At 35.5% G+C, this 22,063-nt stretch overlaps 1 protein-coding gene and 1 pseudogene across 4 annotated transcripts in view; one reads left to right on the top strand and one right to left on the bottom strand.

The window, feature by feature from the left end:
* The first annotated feature begins 2,876 nt into the window (after nucleotides 1–2,876).
* The window catches only part of ASXL2 (ASXL transcriptional regulator 2), a 104,213-nt gene continuing 85,026 nt past the window's right edge, over nucleotides 2,877–22,063 (top strand). For 2 of the 4 annotated variants that reach the window (XM_016121744.2, XM_016121740.2), the window contains exon 1: nucleotides 2,878–3,189. Coding sequence is in view for 3 of the 4 variants with exons in the window: in XM_016121740.2 (XP_015977226.2) it covers nucleotides 3,133–3,189 (57 nt within the window). In the remaining variant the exon portion in view is untranslated. Of the gene's footprint in view, nucleotides 3,190–18,442; nucleotides 20,294–22,063 lie in introns of those variants that run through there. The other 2 variants (XM_016121741.2, XM_016121742.2) reach the window with 2 other exon arrangements.
* Nucleotides 15,959–16,077, bottom strand: LOC118606173 (annotated as a pseudogene).

Genomic DNA, 22,063 nt, shown 5'->3' with positions numbered 1-22,063 from the left:
TCTGCTATTTCTTAATCTAGAGGAAAAGTATTATTATACTTAGAAGGGCAGAAGGGTGAGTGGGCACTGTGGAAGTAGAGACAGTGAGTGTAGTCTACACTTTCCAGATATTTATGGGCAAAGAGGGGAGAAAAATAATGTGGTAGGGTAGGGTGGTAGGGTCAAGAGACTTCTTTATTAAAGCTAGGAGGATCTTGAGTATACTTGCACAAGAGGTGGTAGGGGGGTCAGAACCAGAAAATGATGGAAAAAATAAAGAAAGTTTATGGAGAAACACTCTGAGGAAACTGAGAAGGGATAGGGTCCTGTATACAGTATGGGATGCAGTGTGCTCATGGAGGAATTAACCTTTGGTAAAGAGGAGGTTAGAATTAGCAAGGTTATAATTTAGAGCTGAAGGGAGACAAGGTGAGACTGCACCTGGTGGCCACTAATTTTTATATCATGTATGAATTAGTGTTATTAGCCAAATAAAGAGGAAAAAGTAGAAGTAGGACTAAGCAATTTTGACTTAATCAGGAACTTTGGAAGCTCTTGTGGTTGGAGGTGGAATTTTAAGAAGAAAGATCTGGCATCCTATGAAAGATGAGCTTGAGTGGGGTGGAAGTAGAGACAGAACATTTGGGGAAATCCAGAACTATAGTAGAAATGATGCAAGAGATGCAAATAGGCATAACAAATTGAATTAATTGACATTGGGATAAAAATGCTCTCTGGGGAATTATAACTCAATAATAATAACAAACTATCCAGATCTGTAGAAGATGAAAAAGTAGACTGCAATACCACACTCCCTACCCTTGGATTACAATCTGGAAATAGAGCTTCAGAAATGCAAAGAGACAGTCAATAGCTGCTTAATGGCGGGAATACATTCTGAGAAATGCATCATTAGGTGATTTCATCTTTTTGCAAATGTCATAGTGTGCACTTACACAAACCTAGAAGGTATAGCCTATTATACACCTAGGCTATATGGTATAGCCTATTGTTTCTAGGTTAGCATGTTACTGCACAAAAAAACCTGAGATTAAATCAAACATAAGATAAAATGATGCAATTAAGAGACTGTAATCACAAGATGTATGAGGCTACTACCAGTGTAATAGGAGATACTGTTTTATAGAAAACTTTTTTTTATAAATAGAAAGAGTACACTTTAAAATAATGATAAAAAGTATAATACGTAAACCAGTTAAGTTATTTATTATTGAGTATTATGTACTATACATAATTATGTGTGCTATACTTTTCTAAGACTGGAAGTGCAGTGGGTTTGTTTATACCAGCACCAACATAAATGCACAAGTAATTCATTGTGCTACAACATTACAATGACTACCATGTCACTAGGTGATAGGAATTTTTCAGCTCCACTATAATCTTTTGGGATCACTGTCACATATGCAGTCAAGTGATGACCAAAATGTTGTTATACAGTGTATGACTGTATAACAATTTGAGTAACTGGCCTTGTAGGGTCTGAAAACAAGTTGAGGTAGACTGCCCAGGTGACACGGCTGGATGGCAAGCTCTAGTAGACAGCTGGGGATGGAGGGAGCTTCTTGAACTGACTATAGACCTAGGCTTTAGAGGGAGATGATAAATACGTTAGTGTCATGGATAGTGCTACGTGTTATTTAAGGAATTTGTGAAAATATATCCATATTAATGGCTGTTTGATGACTTAGAACTATAAGGAAGTGTCTAGGTGGCCTGTTAAACTTTCTATTGAGACTTTCTTTTTTTGGTATAATGGACCTTTTGAAAAATTGAGGAAAAGTTATAAATCCTCTTCTCAGAAAATGCACAATTAACACCCACAAAATATTGTCCACAATTTTAGGGGGCCCATGAACTGCTGACACCCATCCATAGCCTCCATATTAAGTATTGCTCTCATTTGTCTTTCCTCCCAAGAGGCAGCTCAACTCTCAGTCCTATTTTAGAATACAGTAACCTTAGTGGATTGGAAACTGCTTCTGGAAACAGGTGGATTTGGAAATTCAGTAGGCGTTATTACACATTTTTACTTTGCAAAAAGTATGAAGACATGGATAACGCTACAGAAGACGCCACATTCTGGATCCTCCTGGAGGCTGCTATGGACACTACTATGACCACACAGCTGAATCAGCAAATACTGAGCACCTGTTATGTACAGGCACTGTTCCAGGACTGAGCTCAACAAGATAAAAAAAAAACTACTTGTATCCCTGATGAGACGATCCACGTGTAAAAGCATAAATGTAGTTATTGGTGGCCTTAAAAATAGGTCACCTAGGTTTGAGAGGCATTCTGGGGAGATGTAAAGGGTTCTGAGCTGGCAATTTGATTTTTTGTTTCTCTACATCTGAGACTCATGAGTTTGGTAAATCACTCAACCTTAAGTTGCCTCATCCATTAAGCAGATGAGAATTGCTGTAAATCGTCAACAAGATAATCTTTGTAAAAACGAACATGGACAAATGAAAAAACACTAGCACAAGGTTTACTGAAATTGATAGTTGGGAGGGTCGCTTCCCTTGGGGGAAGAGCCTGTCTAGTCCAAGCCTCTACAGACAGGACGGCGCTTTGCACGCGGTCAGAAGCCGTTCAAAACCCCTTCCGGCAGGGATCATGTTCCGCTTCCGCAGGCAGATTTTCAGGGTAGGCGTCTGCGCCGGGCGCCCCACGCAGGCTAGCGTCAGACCACCCTCATGCGCATGCTCCCGAGGAGAGGCGGAGAACGGAAGAGCGAGGGCGTGGCGAGGCGCCGCGGACCGCCGGCTCGCTCTCCGCGCAGCCGCGCGCGGGGGCCGGGGCGCGCGCGCGCGCTCGTTCTCGCGGCCGGCTGCGTACAGTAGTGACGGCCGCGCGGGAGCGGTCACATGACCGTAGCGGCTGCCTGTACAGTAAGGACCCAATATGGCAGCGGCGGTAGCAGTGGCAACGGCAGCAGGAGGACCGGCCGCCCCATAGACCCGCCCGCGCAACACCCTCGCCGCTTCCTCTGCTTGGGTGCTACTCCGGCCTGACTTCCCTTTTCTCCGACCTTTCCCGGCACCGCGGGAAAAGCAGCGCAGGGCACAGCAGGCAGGGAGGGCGGCTGGAGCCCGGACAGGGAGCCTCCCAGTCAGTTCAAGACCCGACATGAGGGAAAAGGGCCGTAGGAAGAAGGGCAGGACCTGGGCGGAGGCCGCCAAGACGGTAAGGGGGAGGGCGCGAAGGGAAAGGTCGGGAGGATTTCGTTCCCTCGCCGCCCGACGGTCGCAGGGGAAGGGAGGTCATTGGTCCAGCGACCCGGCTGAGGGGGCACAAAACCGCGCGGAGAGGGCGGCGGTTAGTGTGGGGGTTGTGATCCCGATGGGAATGGAGGCGCCCAGCGGAAGAGGGTCGCCGCGGGGCTGTGGCTTCTCCCTGCGTCTGCGACGAGTGCTCTAGGTGTTTTGAAGCTTCCTCTCGGCGTCACGTCGCTCTCCCCCCACTCTGTGGTAGCCCCCGCCCCGGCATGGGGAAGTGTGTTGCTCTTGCAGAGTAACTGGTTCTTCACCCTTGTGCGGCTGAGGAGCCCCCATTGGATGCAGATAGGAGAAGGCTTGTGCGTGCACCCAGCCCCGGGAAGCAGGGAGCGCAGGAGCTTGGTAGAATTTACCCGCTAGAGCAGACTAGCCGCCTGACCTCAGGCCCCCTACTTGTCTGGCTCCCTGATCCGATGTGAGGTCACGAGGCTCTTGTTTTTGTTTGCTGTTGGAGCCGAAAGTGCAGGAGGTGTTTAGAAACGAAGTAACAGGTGGGACTTGTAGGATTTTTTTTTTTTTCTGTTTCCGTAGAGACCTACTCTGAACAAGGCTGCAATGCATGGTGGGACGTGTAGTTTATCCGGCCTTGACTTTTCCGTAGCTAAAATGATGGTGGCCTCACGAAGTTGTACTTGGTGGGTAAAACCACCTTTTTTTTTTCTTCCTAATTTTGGTATAACGAAATTTAGAGGTAGCTTTTAAAAAAATGGAGTTTTTAGGATTAGTGAGAACTTTGTTTTATGAAAAAAATAAGAAGCATGTATATATGTAGAAATGAAACGTTAGGAGAAAGCGAAGTTCATTCCATTTTTGAGGGTGCAGCAGAAAAGTAATAGGGCATAAAACATCATTTTAGTGTTGGAAAGTGAGAACAAGTGGAGACATTACCTTTAATGGTGAATCATGTCTGTAATACTCGTACGACATGGAGAGCCCTTTTAAATGAACCTTTATTATATGACGTATGGTTTTTTAAATGAGATTTTTCTGAATATAAATGTAATGTTCACTGTGGGAAAATTTAGAAGATTATAGAAACGTGTAAAAAAGAAAATAAAAAAATCACTATTTGACCCTCAGAGCTATATCAGTTAACATTTTGGTATGTTATCCTCCAGTCTTTTTTATTTCCCCAAATCTGGGTACTGCTGTTTATTCAGTCTTGTGCATTTGTTTTGGAAACTACTCGTTAGGGAGTTGATCAGTCTTAAACTTGTATTTCTGTTTCATTTGGAAATATGAAAAAGTTACTAAATAAAATCACATTTTATCTATTGAGTGTTTTCACTTACAGTATATCTTTATAATTGTGACTACTGGCAGTTTCCTCTAAAAAAACTCTAGAAATAATTTTTTTGGTTGTTGGGAAATTGCCCCTTTGCAGAAGGCTATTTCACTTTCTTCTCCTTGAGGAATTCCTTAAGCCTTCTTTTATTAAAAAAAGGGTGGTAAATTTTAATTATAGGTAAGCAGACCCAGCCCTAATTATGTTAATTAATTTTAAGTCTCTAGAATCCTAACAATTCTTTTTGAATTGTGATCTCTTTGGATAAAATTGGGAGATCGTGACAAAAAAAATTGCATCTACTGTTTATATTTTTCTGTAATAAGTATATTTGCTCATTTATAATAAACATTTCACGCCCTAGCTAGCTATGTAAAAAATAGAATTTTGAAGGTAGAGAAACTAGTTTAATTAATAGAGTTCTGAGTGAGTTCCTGAAGGGATTAGTATATTAGTGGCTTGGTATTTTTATTTGATTCTGGCAAATGTATAAGGCTTCAGTCTAAGTAAAAATGAATTTTAGAAAAAGAATGGTGACACTACAACTTTTTTCTTTTTTCTAGTAGCCAAAATCTAGAAAGTACCCTGTTCTTGGTTATCATATATAAAGTGAGAAATTAAACTAAACCTTTGTGTTCAAAAGATTTTATTTATAGGAGAATAGAAGTAAATGTAGGAGGAATAAATGAAAGTAAAACTTTAATATTTTAGACTGTAGAATGAAGTTAGAAAATTAGTGATTTGACAAATGGAAGTAACTTTTAAAATAAGAAATGGTGCATATACTTATAAGATCAAGAGAACTAGAAGTAAGTCAAACTTATAGGCATTAAGGTCAAATGTTCTAGAACGAGTTTCATTTTCAGCAAAGAAATAATAAAATTATTCATGCATACAGGCAACATCTGCTTCTTATTTCATTGTGTCCTTGGTATCTGTATTGTAGAGCTATTCTGTTTTAGGGAGCATTATTAAAATGGGGTTGTATTCCTGACCAATAATATAGCAGCAGATGAAACTATTCAATTATATATACATATATAATATGGTGTGTGTTGGGGTATGTGAGAGAGCTACATGAATTGATGTAAGGTTGCTATGAACAGTCTGAAAAAGCAAAATAATAAGATTCATATTTATTATATAATAGTAAAATTGTGCTAAAAGGCTGATCGAATGTATAGACTGGTTCTAATAACTAAGTTCACTGGAGAGAGGGATAGTGGATTCTCCCTGCTGATATTATTTATGTTTGTTCTGTATAAATACACTAGTTATAAAAGGCATTATTCAAGCAGTTAATAGTCTCACATGTTTTAAATTTTAAGGGTGGCAGTGATGGTTGTTGTGAAATGATTTGGATAAGAGATATGTAAGTATAATGTTTGGTGCAATTTAAATAGAAAAATTTCTAGTAAGCCAGAGATACCGAGAACTATTACACTTTAATGTTCAAAGTTATGCTCATTCTTAAAAAAAAGAAATTGTATCTAAATATTTGATGACATCTCTGAGGAATTTAGCTGTTTTTTGCAAAGCAGAGCTTTCGAAATTGTGTAATCTTGTCGATCCTGTTTCCTTTTTGACTTTTCTCTTGTTATCCACCAGATCTAGGGAAACATTAAAAGGAAAAAATGCCATAAAAGGATAGATTTGTTGGGATCGTAGGTGGAAGGGACAGACTGCACTGGAGGTACTTTTGAGTATCTTTTGGAAGTAAAGTGTTTGAGGAGCACAGCATTTTGTAATTGTGGATCTTTAGTATTTAGTTCGTAGACTGAAGAAAAAGTGGTTTGTTTTGGGATGGTGTGTATATAGAGTTCACTTACAGGTTAATATTTTGGATGTACATAGGTTTCTTTTGGTTGTTTACCTTAAGTTATTTAACTTTGGGGAATAAGATGGAAAACAGAAAATTTCTATTAAAGGAGTCACACTCATAGGCTAATTATTCTTATATAGGAAGTATGGAAAATGGAAAGTAATGAGTTAAAAGTATAATGATAATATATTATGATTAGAAAGTTGTTTAGATAAACGTCTTAACAGAATACACTTGAGAAAAATATACATGTATTAGAAATTTTCAGTACTCTCAGTCTTTACCATGAGTAATTTTTTTCTTAAAAAATAAGATTAGGAGTATGGCCAGATCTAGTTATGACCCCTTGGAGCTATACATATTAGGCCAGAGTCCTTTCAAGTCTGTATTTGTATTATATTTGTATTTGTATTAGAATCTCCAGGAGAGAGTGTGCATCTTAGAAAAACATATTAAACAATCTATTTTTGTAATACAGACTACAGAAAGTAAAACTAGGTAATATCTTGGTTTGTGGAGTGCATAAAAAATAAGAGTGAGAAAGCATTGTAAGGGGCATGGGTTAAAAGTTGAGAAACTACTCTGATCCATAATTTTCAAAACAATAACTGCATATTTACATTTATTTTTTATTTCACCTTTATTGAGGTATAATTGACAAAATTGTTAGACATTTGATACGTTTATGAAATTGCTATCTGCAGGTCTGTGCTGGGTGACTTGGTGTAACACTCTTTCTTGAGTGGTCTTCCTTCTTGCAATAATGAATTTAAAGTTTCCCTGTATTTTGTTTCTAGAATTTTGTATTATTTTCAGTTCATCCTTCCGTCCTATCTTGAAAGCCCATAAACCTCCTAACTTGTTGAAGGAAAAAATCAAAATCTTTTATGAGTATAAGTTAAACATTTTTATGTAAGGTGCTTCTGCATCAGATTTGCAGAAGCCCTCGCTGTTTCATCGTCCACAGAATCTATCCATCTTAAAAGGCTGTGCAGTTTTACTGTCAGTTAAAGAGCATTATGTTTTCACTACAAAAACTGTGTGGAAGATAAAAATACAGGGAAGTGACCAGTAGGTTTTGCTAAAACTTTCTATTTTTGTCCTTTTTACAAATGACCTCTGAATGCCCCTCAAGTTCTGTGTTCTTTCTTTCCATATCTCATAAAAGCCATCCTCATGGTTTATAGTATTGTGCAATTTAGTATTTTTAGTACAGTTTGATTTATGTTTTTAGTGTTCTTAAAAGGTAATCGAATAAGTTTTTGAACTTTTTAAATATGACTTAAAAATAATAGTACCACTTGCTTTAAACTTTAGTCGAGTTTCTATTAAAGTTATATAGACTCACTACTTAAAAAAACAAGTAGAACAGAAATACGAAGAGTGATGAGCTACTATACTGATAACAGGGATTAAGTGAAAGTTCGCATACTGAAATATTTAAAATATTTAGAGTTAAACTGAAATTAAATATAGTTGATAGTTTAGATATAGCTTTCTCAACTTATATGGAAATATAAGTCCTGTACGTGAAAATGTGCATAAACATGTATACCTGTATATATTTTATATACAGATCTTCAACTTTCTTTCTGAATGTCATGGATGCCTTTTTATCGCCATTACTTATCTGCCTGATTCTTTTAAATTATTTCTTAATTGTCCGTTGTTTTTAGATATATCATTTAAAAATCAGTCCTTGATTATTTGACATATAAGTCATTTATAGGTTTTTTTCCTTTTGTAACAAATACTTTAGTATATACACCGGGCATATATGTATGCATGTACATTGTGTGTATGTGCATTTGTGTGGATGAAATAGTAAAGATAAAGAGTTTATAAACCTGAGTTTTTGCCAACTTATATTCCCCTCCAAAAAATTTGAAAGTTCCTGTTTTTTTTTCTACTTTTCTTTATAATTCAAAGAATATATCAGTCTTTATTCTCTGCCATTTTGATATATTAACAAAGCATTTCTTTTGTTGTTTTGTTCAACAGAACTTGATGAAACTGTTCTGTATCTGTGTTGTCCAATATAGTAGCTGTGAGTCACACTGAGCACTTGATAGGTGGCTAGTATGACTAAGGAACTGAATTTTGAATTTTAAGTTTAAATAGCCACATTTGTCTTGTGGCTACCATTATTGGACAGTGCAGGTGTAAAGTAACTTCCTATACTTGTTGACTATTTATATATTTTTCACTAAACTTTTTTGTTCAGATTTTATTTTTTTTTTTAACTTTGTGGTCTTTTTTATACTAATTTCTAAGTGCTTTGTAGATTAAGGAAAGTAGCCCTTTGTCATATGTGTTGCACATCTTTTCCCATTTTTGTTTTTGACGTAATTTAATGCATTTTTTTTTTTTTTGCTGCTGCTCAGATATTCTTAATGTAAACAAATTTTTCAATCTTTAATTTTACTTTTTCTAGGTTTGAGTCTTCTTAGGAAAAGCTTTCTTTACTCACGGATTATAAAGTGAGTGCTTTTAAAAAATGTTTAGCCCTGAAGGTATATCTTCCCTAAATAAAATACATACTTTATTATGGACAAGTAAGAGGAAATTCTTTATATATCAGTAAGACTATACTCCTTGAAGACAGAGACTTTTCTTTTAAATATTTCTAACTGCAGAGCTTCTTGCACATGAGTGCTGGGTTTTTTTTGTTTTTTTGTTTTTTAACCTTTTTTTATTGGAGGTAAAGAGAAGGCACTGTTCTCACTTTCAGGAGAGCACAGTTTGAATAAAGTTAGTCAACTGTATTAAGTGTTTGCCAGAAAAACTGAGTAGCTCTCTTGTTTGTAAAAGAAAATTATTTCAAGACACACCAGGGTATTTGCCTCCGAAGACCCTTTTGAATTGCTTTTTGGACATTGGGAAATTTCTGTGATAATTCTTACTTCTGACCTTGCTTGATAAAACTAAAATTGGTTAATGGTACATACACATATACTTGGTCCTGGGCATCAAGGGACATTGTAAATCTTATTAATTATAGTGTCTTCTGAGTAATTCGATATGTCTTTTGGTAAAAATTATGTGTGAAAGACTTTTCATTTGAAAATTCTTTGGTTTACTAACTTTAGCAGTTGGTACTATGTTTAACATGGACTTCCATTGATGTTCACAGCTTGGGAAGGCCCAATTCATCTTGAATCTTTAACCTGCTGATATCTGAATTATTTAATAGCTGGTTTAGCCATATTCAGTTTCAAATAAAGTACTTAATGTTGTTAGTGACGTATTTCTAAATAGTAACACAAAATTTTAAATATTGCCATTGGTTAATAGTGATTAGTTTTCTATATAATTTGAGTGGTTCTGACAAATTTTGTAAGTTTAAACAGATGGTAGCCCATGAAATATATTGTGTTAGGAAAGGTTTTTCTCTTTTATATCGTGTGTGTGTACATGCATATATGTGTGTGAGAAGATGTAAAATAGATGAAATACAAGAAAAGATAATAGAAAAAAAGTTTTCGTGTATATATATATTATCAGTAATTACCCATGAAAAACATAATGGGGGAAAAAAGGACTACTTTTAATAGGATTTGGGAATAACCTTAATAATCTGGATTTGATCTTGACTGTACATAAGTCAGCCTACACAAGTTACATAGACCAGTGCTCAAACATTAATGTGTATAGTAATCATCTGAGAGCTTGTTATAATGCAGATTTGTATTCAGTAGGTCTGCAGTGTAGCCAGAAATTCTGCATTTCTAAGAAGTTCCCAGGTGGTTCTGTTGCCTTGGTCTAAGGGTCACCTTTGGAGTTGTAGGGATTCATACTATCCAAGCTTTCTCGGTTTCCCTAACTTTAAAATAGAGATAATAATAGAACTTAACCATTTGGGATCTTACGTGATTAGGTTAGAATGTATGAAAAGTTCTTTATACAATGACCAATATGTTGTGAGCACTGTTAATATTACTGAAAAATTAATAAATATAGATCATTTTATGTTTCTGAATGGGAAAACTATTGTAAAGATATTTTTTAGCAAAAAATTGCAGAAGTTTGAGATAGTTCTAACAGAAAGCTTTATAACCTCAGGGACACCATTGGCCAATGTGTAATTACACAGAGACTTAAACTAGCTATGAACAAGTTTGGGGACCCACTGAAAGATCCCTTTTCTGCTTCAGGAGCTTCTGCACAGAATCCCATTCTCTTGACTTAGATAGACTTTGTGAACTGCATGCGAAGAAGGCCATGTGTGTGGCCAGGAATAGCAGGCCATCTCTAGGAGCTGGGTGACTACTGGCCAAGAGCCAGCAAGAAAACAGAAAGGGACTGAAACCTAACAAGTAAGCTTGGTGGTAAACTTAGACAAGAACCCAGGTCTCAGATGACTGCAACAGTCCCAGCTAACACTTTGATTTCAGCCTAGTGAGACCCTAAGCAGAAGACCCAGTTAATCCATGTCCATGATCCTTTCACACAGAAACTGTGAGATAAATTCATATTTCCACCTAAGTTTCATAATAAAACATAATCACAAAATAAATTTGTGTTGTTAAGCCTGTATAATAGCAAACTAATCATAATACTAAAATTTGGTGGAGGGGATACTGCGTCAGGATTGGTCTTAGAAAAGGTTTGACCTGGGTATTCAGGGATGGGGGGTGAAACGTTTACAGGTGAATATGGGTAAGGGCTTTCTAGGCAGAGGGAAGAGATGAAAAGAGGAAAGACTGAAAAATACAGGGTGTGTTTGATGCATGGCTGTTTAACCTTTGATTAATGTGAAGTATAGTAAAAAAAATAAGGCCAGAAAAGGTAGGTTGGGAGAATTATAAAAGTCGGACTGACAGAAGTTTTATTCCAGAGACTGTAGAGAGTTTTTATACAAGACATAACATCATATCTGTATTTTAAGCAGATTGGCCATTTGTGGGATTTATTGTAGAGGACTGAAGAGTCTAGCTGTAGAGAGATTATGAGGGTTAAGGTAGGATTCTGAATTAAAAGGGTGGGAGGGGATATGTTATTATTATTATTTTTATATGTATCATTCAAATTTTTCTCATTTCATACCTGTTCTACCTATACCTATCTCACATACAGCTCTTCAGCAGAAGTTTAAGTTCTGCCAGTCTCCTGAAGTTTTCACACATACAGAAGGTTCTGGAATGCTCTTCAACACAACAAAATCCTACCGTTCTTAAAAGTGAAAAAGAGCAAAACTCCCCAGTTATTCTAGCTCACATTGATGTTTCTTTTCTCTGCATTCCCGTGCACTGTTCTTCCATGCCGCTGCCTTCTATTGCTGTTCTTCAAGTTTGTTCAGGTGATGCCTTCAGTCAGGGCTGTCTGTTGCCCCGCTCTGGGGGGACGTTCATACTGTGGCTTATATGACTACTGCTTTCTGGAGTTGTCCACCATAGTAGCCCTGGGTTCCATGGTGCTGTATATGAAAACATCATTAATTGTTGATAATATTTATTTATGATAAAAATTAAGAACATTTTGCCAGGGAAAACCTATCTATTAAAGGTTTATGTTATAAAATCACAGCTTGAGAACAGATGGGCGAGAAGGGCATATAAATGGAATTATATAGTATGTAACCTCTTGAGACTGGTTTCTTTAATTCACCTTAATGCCTTTGTGATTCATCTACGTTTTGTGTTTTACTAGTTCATTCTTTTCTATTGCTGAGTAGTAGTAGTTCATTTTACTAATGTATAATAGTTTATCCATTCACTGTTGAAGAACATGTAGGTCGTTTCTGTTTTTGGCATTTAAGAATGGAGCTATAGTAAACATTTTGGGCAGATTTCCCTTTGAACATAAGTTTGCACTTCTCTAGGGTAAATACCCAGGAGTGGGTTGCTGGATAATGTGGTGAGTATATGTTTAACTTTATTAAAGACTGCAAAACTTTTTCATAGTGGCTATATTATCATATTGTATTCCTATCAGCAATATATATGTGAAATCCAGTTGCTCTTTATCTTTCTAGCTATTGGTATTATCAGCATTTTTGATTCTAGCCATTCTAATAGGTGTGTAGTGATATATCATTGTGATTTTAATTTCTATAATGGCATATATTGAACATCTTTTCATGTGTTTGTCACCTGTATATCTTCTTTGGTGAAATGTCTGTTCAAGTTTTTGCTCACTGTTTAATTGGGTTGGGTTTTTTTTTTTTGGTTTGGTTTTTGTTTGTTTTTGTTTTTGTTTTTTTTGCTGTTGAGGTTTGAGAATTCTTTCTATATTCTGGATGTACGTCCTTTGCTGGGTATGTGTTTTGTAGGTATTTCCTGAATATAGAGGAACGCTCAGTCTTTCATCAATAAATATATTAGTTGTAGATTTATTGTAAACACCTAGTATCAGGTTGTAGAAGTTCCCTTTTATTTGTAGTTTTCTTTTATCAGGTTGAGAAAGTTCCATTATGTCATGAATGGACATTGAATTTTGTCAAATGTTTTTCCTGAATCATTTGATGATGATCATTTGATTTTAATTTTTAGACTAAATATGGTGGATGACATTGGATTTCACATTTTGAATGGGCCTTACATTCCTCGCGGGGAGGGGGGGGGCGGATCTCACTTGGTTGTGGTATATTATACTTTTTATATATTACTGGAATCGCTAGTATTTCATTGGACATTCATGGTTATGTTCAGAGAGAGATTACTCTGTAGTTTTCTTGTACTGACTATGTCTGGGTTTTGGTATCAGGATAATTCTGACCTCATAAAAATGAGCTGGAAAGTCTTCCTATTCTGTCTCCTTAAAGATTACAGTCAGTCCTCATTATTCATAGGTTCAGTATTTGTGAATACACGTACTTGCTAAAATTTACTCTTAACCCCAAACCAATACTCATGACAGTTCTGTGGTCATTCATGGACATGTGCAGAGTGGCAAAAAATTTGAGTCCCTTGATGCAGACATTCACAGCTGAGGTCTCTGCTGAGGGTGAACAAGGTGCTGCTCTGCCTTGTTTTAGTTCTCATGAAAACATGTCGTTTTTTGTGCCCTTTTTTAGTGCTATGGTTTTTGCATTTTTATGTTTTTTGTTAGTGGTCTCACTGTTTAAAATACCCCCCAAGTGTGGTGCTGAAGTGGTATCTAGTATTCTTAGTGCAGGAAAGCTGTGATGTACCTTATGAAGAGAGTACTTGTGTTCAATGAACTTTGATTAGGCATGAGTGGACAGTGCTATTGGCCATAGGCTCAATTTTAATAAATTATTATTTATTAAATATCTTTAAATAGAAACACATAAAAACAAGGTTGTATATTGATCAGTTGACAATAATGTGACCAGATGCTTGCAGGAACTTAACTCTATATTTCCTCTAAAAGCAATGATTCAGTATTTGCTAATTTAGTGTTCATGATGACTTTATAGAATGTAACTGTTGTGAATAGTGAGAATTGATTGTATGTAGAACTGGTTTTATTTCTTTAAATGTTTGATAGAATCCACCAGCAAAACATTTTGGGCTTGGAAATTTCTTTTGTGTAAGCTTTTAAACTATGAATTCAACTTCTTGTATAGTTATAGAACTATTCAGATTATCTGTGTTCTCTTGGGTAAGTTTTAGTAGTTTGTGGTTTTTCAGGAATTGATGTTTGTAGAGTTTGTAGTATTTCTTTACTTGAGGGCTCTGTAGTGACAGCCTCTCTTTATTCCAGTATTGGTAATTTGGTAATCCTTTTTTTTTCCTTTGTCTCTCTCGTTAGAAGTTTATCAAATTTATTCATCTATTGAAGGGGCCAGCTTTTGGTTTTGTTAATTTTTGTTTTTCTGTTTTTAGTCTCATTGATATTTACTCTTTTTCTTTATTATTATTAACCGTCACTCCTCATTTTTCTTTCATCCCTCACCCTCTGGTAATCATTAATCTATTTTCTGTATATGGATTTGCCTAGTCAGGACAGTTCATATAAATGGAATCATAAAGTATGTGGCCTTTTGTGTTTGGCTTCTTTCATGTAGCATAGTGTTTTCAAAGTTCATCCTTATTGTAGCATTTATCCTTTTTATGGCAGAATAGTATTCCATTGTATAGACATACCACCTTTTATTTATCTGTTCATCAGCTGATAGACATTTTGGGTAGCTTCTACTTTTTGGCTGTTGTGAATAATGCTGCCATAAACATTTTGTGTACAACTTTTGTATCATATGTGTTTTTAATTCTTTTTAGTTTATATCTCGGAGTGGAAATGCTAAGTCTTATGTTAACTCTACATTTAACTTTTTAAGGAATTGCCAAACTGCCATAATAGCTGTGCAGTTGTACATTCCGCAGCTTAGGTGTTAGCCAAGGAATTCATAAGCAGCTTTAAGGGGTCGTTTTCCTGAGTTCTTCCATCTGTAGCATAGTGCTTTTTTTTTTTTCTATAAGAAAGCACAACAAAGTCCATCGTATGACCACTTTTCTTTTGAATTTGCACAGGATACTTTTAATAACAAAGAATATTTCAGACTAACAGCCAACATCATAATGATGAAACAGAGACAAATACATGAAAAAATTAGAAATATAACAAGAAAACTTGCTATCGCTACTTTTATTCAGCATCGTTTTAGAAGTTTTAGCCAATGTAGTTCTACATGAAAAATGAAGTATAACCATTAAAGGAAGAGAAAAAGTATTGCTGCTTGCATATATTGTGATTGCTTATTTAGAAATCCCAAAAGAAGCAACTAAAAAGCTGTCAGAGATTGAGGTAAGATTTCAGAAAGATGATAAAGTATAAAAAAGTCAGTAGAGTTCCTATGTACAAATAATTAACAAAATAGAATGAAAACTATAAAATTCTAGGAATAAATTGAATAAGAAATGTTCAGGATCTAGGCGAAGAAAACTGTAAAATAAATACCTGAAAAGGACAGGGGAAAGACTTGAAAAATTGAGGAGAGCCAATTTGTATACCTGGGTGGGAAGAATCAATATAATAACGATTTCAGTTCTTGTCAAGTAAATTTATAAATTTAAAGCAATTCTACTTTAGCACTAAAAAATCAAAAGTTCATCTGGGTTAGACTAAAAATACATTTTATTTTATTTTTAAATTAAAAAAATACATTTTAAAAGAAGTGTGACTTGTTTAAAAAAAGGCATAACATTACTAGATATTAAAATGTATTGCAAAGATAATAGTGATTCAAGAAATATGGCATTGATTTGTGTGACTAGACAAGACTGGTGAATAGTGTACATGTGAAAGTCCAGAGACAGTCAAATATACTGAAGAATTTAGTATACAGGTAGTGTTGAGAAACCTACTTATCTTAAGAAAAACAAAATCCTGCTTCATATCCTATACTAGAATAACTTACGGAAGGTTTGACATTTTTAATGTTATAAAAATGAAGGCATAGAACTAGATGTCATTAAGGTGAATATTTGCTTTGTGCTAGGGGAGACAGTAGGTGTAGGGTTGTATAAATGTATATGTTTACAATTCATATAATTGGTGCTTGTGGCAAAAATCCCAGACACTTAAGAGCAAAAATGCCAGACACTTCTGCATCAACTCTCTTTCCAGAGGTAAACACTGGTAATGGATTTTTTTTTTTTTTTTTAACATCTACAGCACCCGGTATTCCTAGGTGGTCTCCCATCCAAGTACTAACCAGGCCCGGCCCTGCTTAGCTCCCAAGATCAGATGACATCAGACATGTTCAGGGTGACATGGCCGTAGACTGGTAATGGTCTTTAAGATATATGAGTAGGGAGTTAAACTATAGATCTAATTCTGCAACTTGCATTTTTCACTTAATAATGTGTGACTATCTTTGCATATCTTCACATAGAGCACTACATTGTTCTTTTTCTTCACAATTTATTTCAATAAAAAAAATTAAAACACAGCAAAGTCAAAGGAATTTTGTTGAGATTTTGCCACTACCAGTTAACTAACCATCTGTCCACATGGCTCTTTCAAAAAAATTGTGGTAAAATACATATAACAAAATTTATCATCTTAATTGTTTTTAAATGTACAGTTCAGTAATGTTAAGCATATGCACATTGTCGTGCAGCCAATCTCTAGAACTTTTTCATTTTGCAAAACTGAACCTCCGTGTGGATTAAACAACTTCCCACCTCCCACCCTGCCCCAGGCAGCCACCGTTCTACTTTCTATTTCTAGATATTTCATATAAGTGAAATGATAAAATGTTTGTAATTTCAGTTTTACTTAGCATAATCTCCATAAGATTCATTTGTGTTGTAGCATGTGTCGGAATTTACTTTTCAAGGCTGAATAATGTTCCATTGTATGTATATACCACATTTTGTTTATCCATTCTTCTGTCAGTGGACACTTGATTGGGGCACTTGATTGGGCTACTTTGGCTATTTGGTAATGCTCCTATGAGCCTGGGTGTACACATATCTTTTTGAGACCCTACTTTTGATACTTTTGGATCTATAACCAGAAGTGATATTGCCGGATCATATAATAACTCTATTTTTAGTTTTTTAGGAATCACCGTACTATTTCCCATAGCTAGTACATCATTTTACATCTCAATCAACAGTGCACAGGGTTCCAGTTTCTCTACATCCTCGACAACACTTACTTTCCTTTCTCTCCTCCCCCTTTCTTCCTTCCTTCCTTTCTATAGCAGCCATCCTTGTCCATATGAAGTGATATTTCATTGTTTTTTTAAAATAAATTTATTTAAATTAGTTTCAAGTATACAGTACATTGATTAGACATCTATAATGTTCATAAAATAACCCCCAATTGCTTCCTCCCTTCCCTGGCCCTCCACTTAGCTGTCCTATTAATACTGACTGCATTCCCTCTGCCATGCTCCCCATCCCATGCCCAGCTATCAACTACTAATTTGTACTTCTTTAACCCTTCACCCCATTCTCCCAGTCTCCCAACCCCCCTCCCCTCTGTCCGTCATCAAATTGTCCACTATATTTGTGAGTCTGTTTTTGATTAGTGTGTTCTTTTTGTTCCTTAGATACCACATAAAAGTGAAATCATATGGTATTTATCTTTCTCTGTCTGACTTATAGTACTCAGCATAATAATCTCTAGGTCCATCTATGTCATTGCAGATGGTAGGATTTCATTTTTTTAATGGCTAATTAATATTCCATTGTATATATGAACCATAATTTCTTTATCCAGTTGTCTGTTGATGGGCATTTTAGGTTGCTTTAATTGTGGTTTTGATTTGCATTTCCATAATTATTAGTGATATTGATCATCTTTTCACATGCTTGTTGGTTGTTTGTATATCTTTTTTGGGAGAAATGTCTATTCAAGTCCTTTGCCCATGTTATAATTTAGTCACTTGGTTTTTAGTTGAGTTGTGGAAGTTCTTTATATACTCTGGATATTAATCCCTTAACAGATACATGATTTGCATATATTTTCTCCCATTCTGTAGGTTGCATTGTTTGTATTACTTGATGCAGAAAAGTTTTAAATTTTGATGCAGCTCAGTTTGTCTGTTTTTACTTTTGTTGCCTGTGCTTTTGGTGTCCACATTGCTCTTTTTAACAGTAGCATAGTCTACTGGTTATTTAGCAATGTGTTTTACTACTTATTGGAATTTAGGCCATTTCTAGTTACAAACATGCCTTCAGTAAATATTGTACATATTTATTTCCCTGTAAGAATGTGGTCATAGAATTGGTTTTTATATTGGAATTACTGGGTCAAAAATGTATCCATCTAAGGCTGGAGAGTGCCAAACTGTGCTCCAAAAAGGGTTGTATCATTTTACAGCAGTGGATGACAGTATTTGCTTCCCACACCCTGGACTTTTAGTTATTTTCATCTTTGCCAATTCAGTAGGTGAAAAAATCTGGTTTTGATTTTGATTCTATATTTATGGTTATGTGGCTGTAGCTGAACATCTTTTTAGATGTTTATTGACCACTTGTAATTTTATTTCTCTGTATCCTTTGCCAATTCTTTATTTCGAATTGTTGATATTTTTCTCACTGATTTATAACTTTTTCCGTGTGGTATGTTTTTCAATTTTCTTCTAGCTTTTCTTTAGTTTTTGCCATAGATGTACATGTACATACATGTAGTACTGAGTTTTTCATTTTTATGTAGTCATATTTGGTAATATTTTTCTTCACATTACTTTGGGTTTTGTGTCATTCTTTGGAAAGTATACTTGACAAAGGATAAGATTTGACTACATACAAATGAAAAAACTTCTGGGTCAAAATAATATTTCTACATGATAAAAAATGTAGTGAAAGTAAAAAGGAAAAGTATGACTCACAATCTTACCCCGCCCAGTGGCAACTACCACTGATATTTCATCATAATTTCTTTCTAGTTTTTTTTCTGCTACTTAGCCTTGCTTTAGTTTATGGAGAGTCATTAGTATATAACGTGGTCACTGACCTTGAGGATAACACTCTACTTAATGATTGTGGAGGAATGGATGTCCTTTTTTGTTTGAACTCTAGTGCAGTTTACTAAACCTTCTGTCAGCCAGTGGGGATTTAGGAAGGGCAGAAGCTAAAGTAGGGAGTAACTGGTATTAGAAGCTTATCATGGTGCTGCTCAGCAAACTGCATATACAGTGACCTCAAGTTGTATTTTCTTTTCCCTCCTTTTGTTTTGCAGCTTTCCCTCACTGTTTAGTAAAGTTCTCTTTTTACAGTATCTGCAAGTTTTTTTTTTCCTTTTAAACTTTGTGAGGGCAGGAAAATAATATTTTAATCTGCCTTTGAACTGGAGCTTTAAATAGAAATCATTGTATCTCTTGGGGGCTATTGTGGTGGCAGTATTAATCACAGTGAGAAAACTCGTAAGTTTTCTCCTAAAAGAAAGGTGAAATCTATGAGATCTAAGGTGGGATTTGGTTATCTGTTCTCTTTAGAAGGTTTCCTTCTAGTTCTCTTATTATTAAAACCTTGACTCTTTTGTCTAAACGAATGAGTGCATTTTACTGTGTGGAAACTAAATAACTAGGAATGGGAAAAAATAATGTTCAATTAACTGCTGAAACTGTCCATTTTAAGTACCTAGGGTAATTGAGAAGGAAGGGTATCATTGATAATGTGAGCTGACTTCTTGAAAAAGGTGAGATTTTGTCTGAGCTTGGTTCTTTTGAGGAAGGTTGTGGAAGTCAGATTCTGTTTGACATCTGGGAAACTGTAGTCCTAAGACAATTGCTTTGTTCTGGTAGCTTCAAGACATTACTTAGGCTAGTTTCTGGAAATATTTTATCATATATAGTTCAGTAATATAAAAAGCGGAAATAAAATATCATGACTTTTTTTTCTGGTATGGTTAAAAGCTTTTTGTGACTAAGTCGGCTCTAATTATTGCCAGTCTATTCACTGAAATTAGCTTTACTGTTATAAACTTATGTTGTATTGATTTAGAATACAGTCGAACTTCAAAAACTCGAGTTTGAACTGCACAGGTCCACTTACATGTGGATTTTATTTTAGCAAACACAGTTAACCCTTCATATCTGTGCGTTTTCTATCTGTGGATTCAACTAACCATGGATTGAAAACTCTTCACATTCCCAAACACAGTTTCCCAACTATGGATTCCCAATTGCAGGTCAAAAATATTGTTCTCCATCCATGGTTGGTTGAATCTGCCGCTGCTAAGGGTTTACCTTTGTTTGTCTTTAGGGTATTAGAAAGCTATTAGTTTCAGTCTTACATCATTCAAATTTAAGTCCAGTAATTGTTGGGACGAAAAATGTTTTTTACCTGTGATTTTGCGTCTTTATCCTTAGTTCGACTCTTCTGCTCATTTATAAACCAATTACTGTGGCCAAGAGGTTGGAAAGTGCTAACGGGTTTTATACTGTATTGCTGTTATTGGTTCCCACTGTATTGATTGAGAATGGAGGAGGAGGTGGATCTCCAAAAGAAAACCAGGGCCTTTTGATCAGAAGAATTTCGAATGGTAAGTAAGTTGCCAAAAACACAAATCTACCTTAGGCATCATAGGGTCTGTAGACCCACAGAAATTAACTATAAAAATTATAATTTCTTTCTGAGAAGAATCTTCATAGCTGTCATCAAACTCTCAAGGGGGTCTACCCCCATAAAAAAGCTGAAGTATAGATATGGATCTGGGGAGAAAAGGGCATTTTAATTCAGGACATGTGCATTACCAAAGGCATACCTGAGAATCAGTTTTGAGAGACATTGGAGTTGAACTAGTGGAATTGATTCTGTGAAGATATATTGAGCGTAGAAGAGTATACATTTGGATGTTTTAGGTGACTGGTTTTAAACTGTAGAAGATACTCAGTTATAGAAATCAATTAAATGTGGTTAAAAAATCAAGTAGTTTAAGAGAAACAGATCTACAAATAAAATTCCTTTCCCCCCATAATTATACCTTTCATTTACTTCTCTTGTCTCTAGATATTATAGTTGTGATTTCCTTCTTACTTCAAGATTTTTTCAGGGTAGGGATTAAAAACAATTTTAAGCACCTATTTTATTTTTGTTTATGGTTTATTGCATTATAATTAGAACATGTTTGAACTCTATGGTTTTCGTAATTATTGAGGTTTCCTAATAGGCAGTTTTCTAACTATTCCATTAGTGTGATTGGGAAAAATGTGGAATGTTTTTGAAAAGTTTAAAGTTTGATATATGTTTGAAATCAACCTTACTGATTTTATTATTCATATAGTCTTATTTCTGTATTGTAATCATAAATGCAAATTGTAGTGGAGGGAAGGTTGGGATGAGAGATGTACCCTAACTTTAATTAGGATATATGATTGCTGCACCGATTTTATTTTTTTAGTGTGTGGTGTAGCCCATTTTATATTTTTGGAAAATTTTATCAGGAATGGCCCAACAACTCAAGAATTTGGAACCTGTTTTTTAGGTTAGATATAGAATCCTTTTTTTTTTTTTTGAAATTCTTCTGTGAAAGTGACACATTATATTTGTAGAGTGGCACTACCAGCATAGGTTTCCTACTCCCATTCCTTCTCCTTTGTTTTCTGGACCCAGTATGAAATCTTGATCTTCCAGTGTGGACAAGAGTTGGGCAAATTAGAAGTGTTATATAAAGACAAATGACAACTGTATGTTTTGAGTTAGAGAAATGTTTTAAGGAAATATCTTAATAAGCAGGTCTTTTAACTTTTTTGTTAGATATTAATCATTTATTTTTGTGTACTGTGGACAATTTTCCCTGTCTCTCCCTTGATTATCTGGCTAATGTGCATTTTGGAAAGTTTAAACACAAAAGCATAAAGAAGTAGGAAAGAAATTATTCTAATTTTGCCAGGAGTATTCTTAGTCATTTTGGAGTCAAAGTTTTCTTTTGGATATATTGAAAGCTGCGGATCTTCTCTCTGGAAAAAGATACAAACACTAAATATTTACATAATTCCTAAAGGGTTCATGGAATCCTGAGGCTGTTTTGTTTCCTGTGGGCCTAGACTGTAAGTTAATAGCTCTGATCTAAGGTAATACCATCAACATTTTGACATTTATTTCAAATTCTTCTATCTGGTTATTTCTTTATGTAATTGAAATCTTATTGTTTATTCAATTTTGCATCTGTTTTGTATATCATAAGCATTTCCTCATCATTGAAAACTGCTTAAAGATATCTTTAATGACAACGCAATGTATCATTTTAAACTTAGGGATTCATTGGGTTCCTCCTATGTTTCAGGTCTTGTCTAATGGGAGGACCTGTGGT

The sequence above is a fragment of the Rousettus aegyptiacus genome, unplaced genomic scaffold (genome assembly GCF_014176215.1).
Source record: "Rousettus aegyptiacus isolate mRouAeg1 unplaced genomic scaffold, mRouAeg1.p scaffold_m13_p_7, whole genome shotgun sequence".
Lineage (NCBI taxonomy): Eukaryota > Metazoa > Chordata > Mammalia > Chiroptera > Pteropodidae > Rousettus > Rousettus aegyptiacus.
Note: the sequence above shows the minus strand (reverse complement) of the source record. Positions and strands in the feature narration are given on the sequence as shown.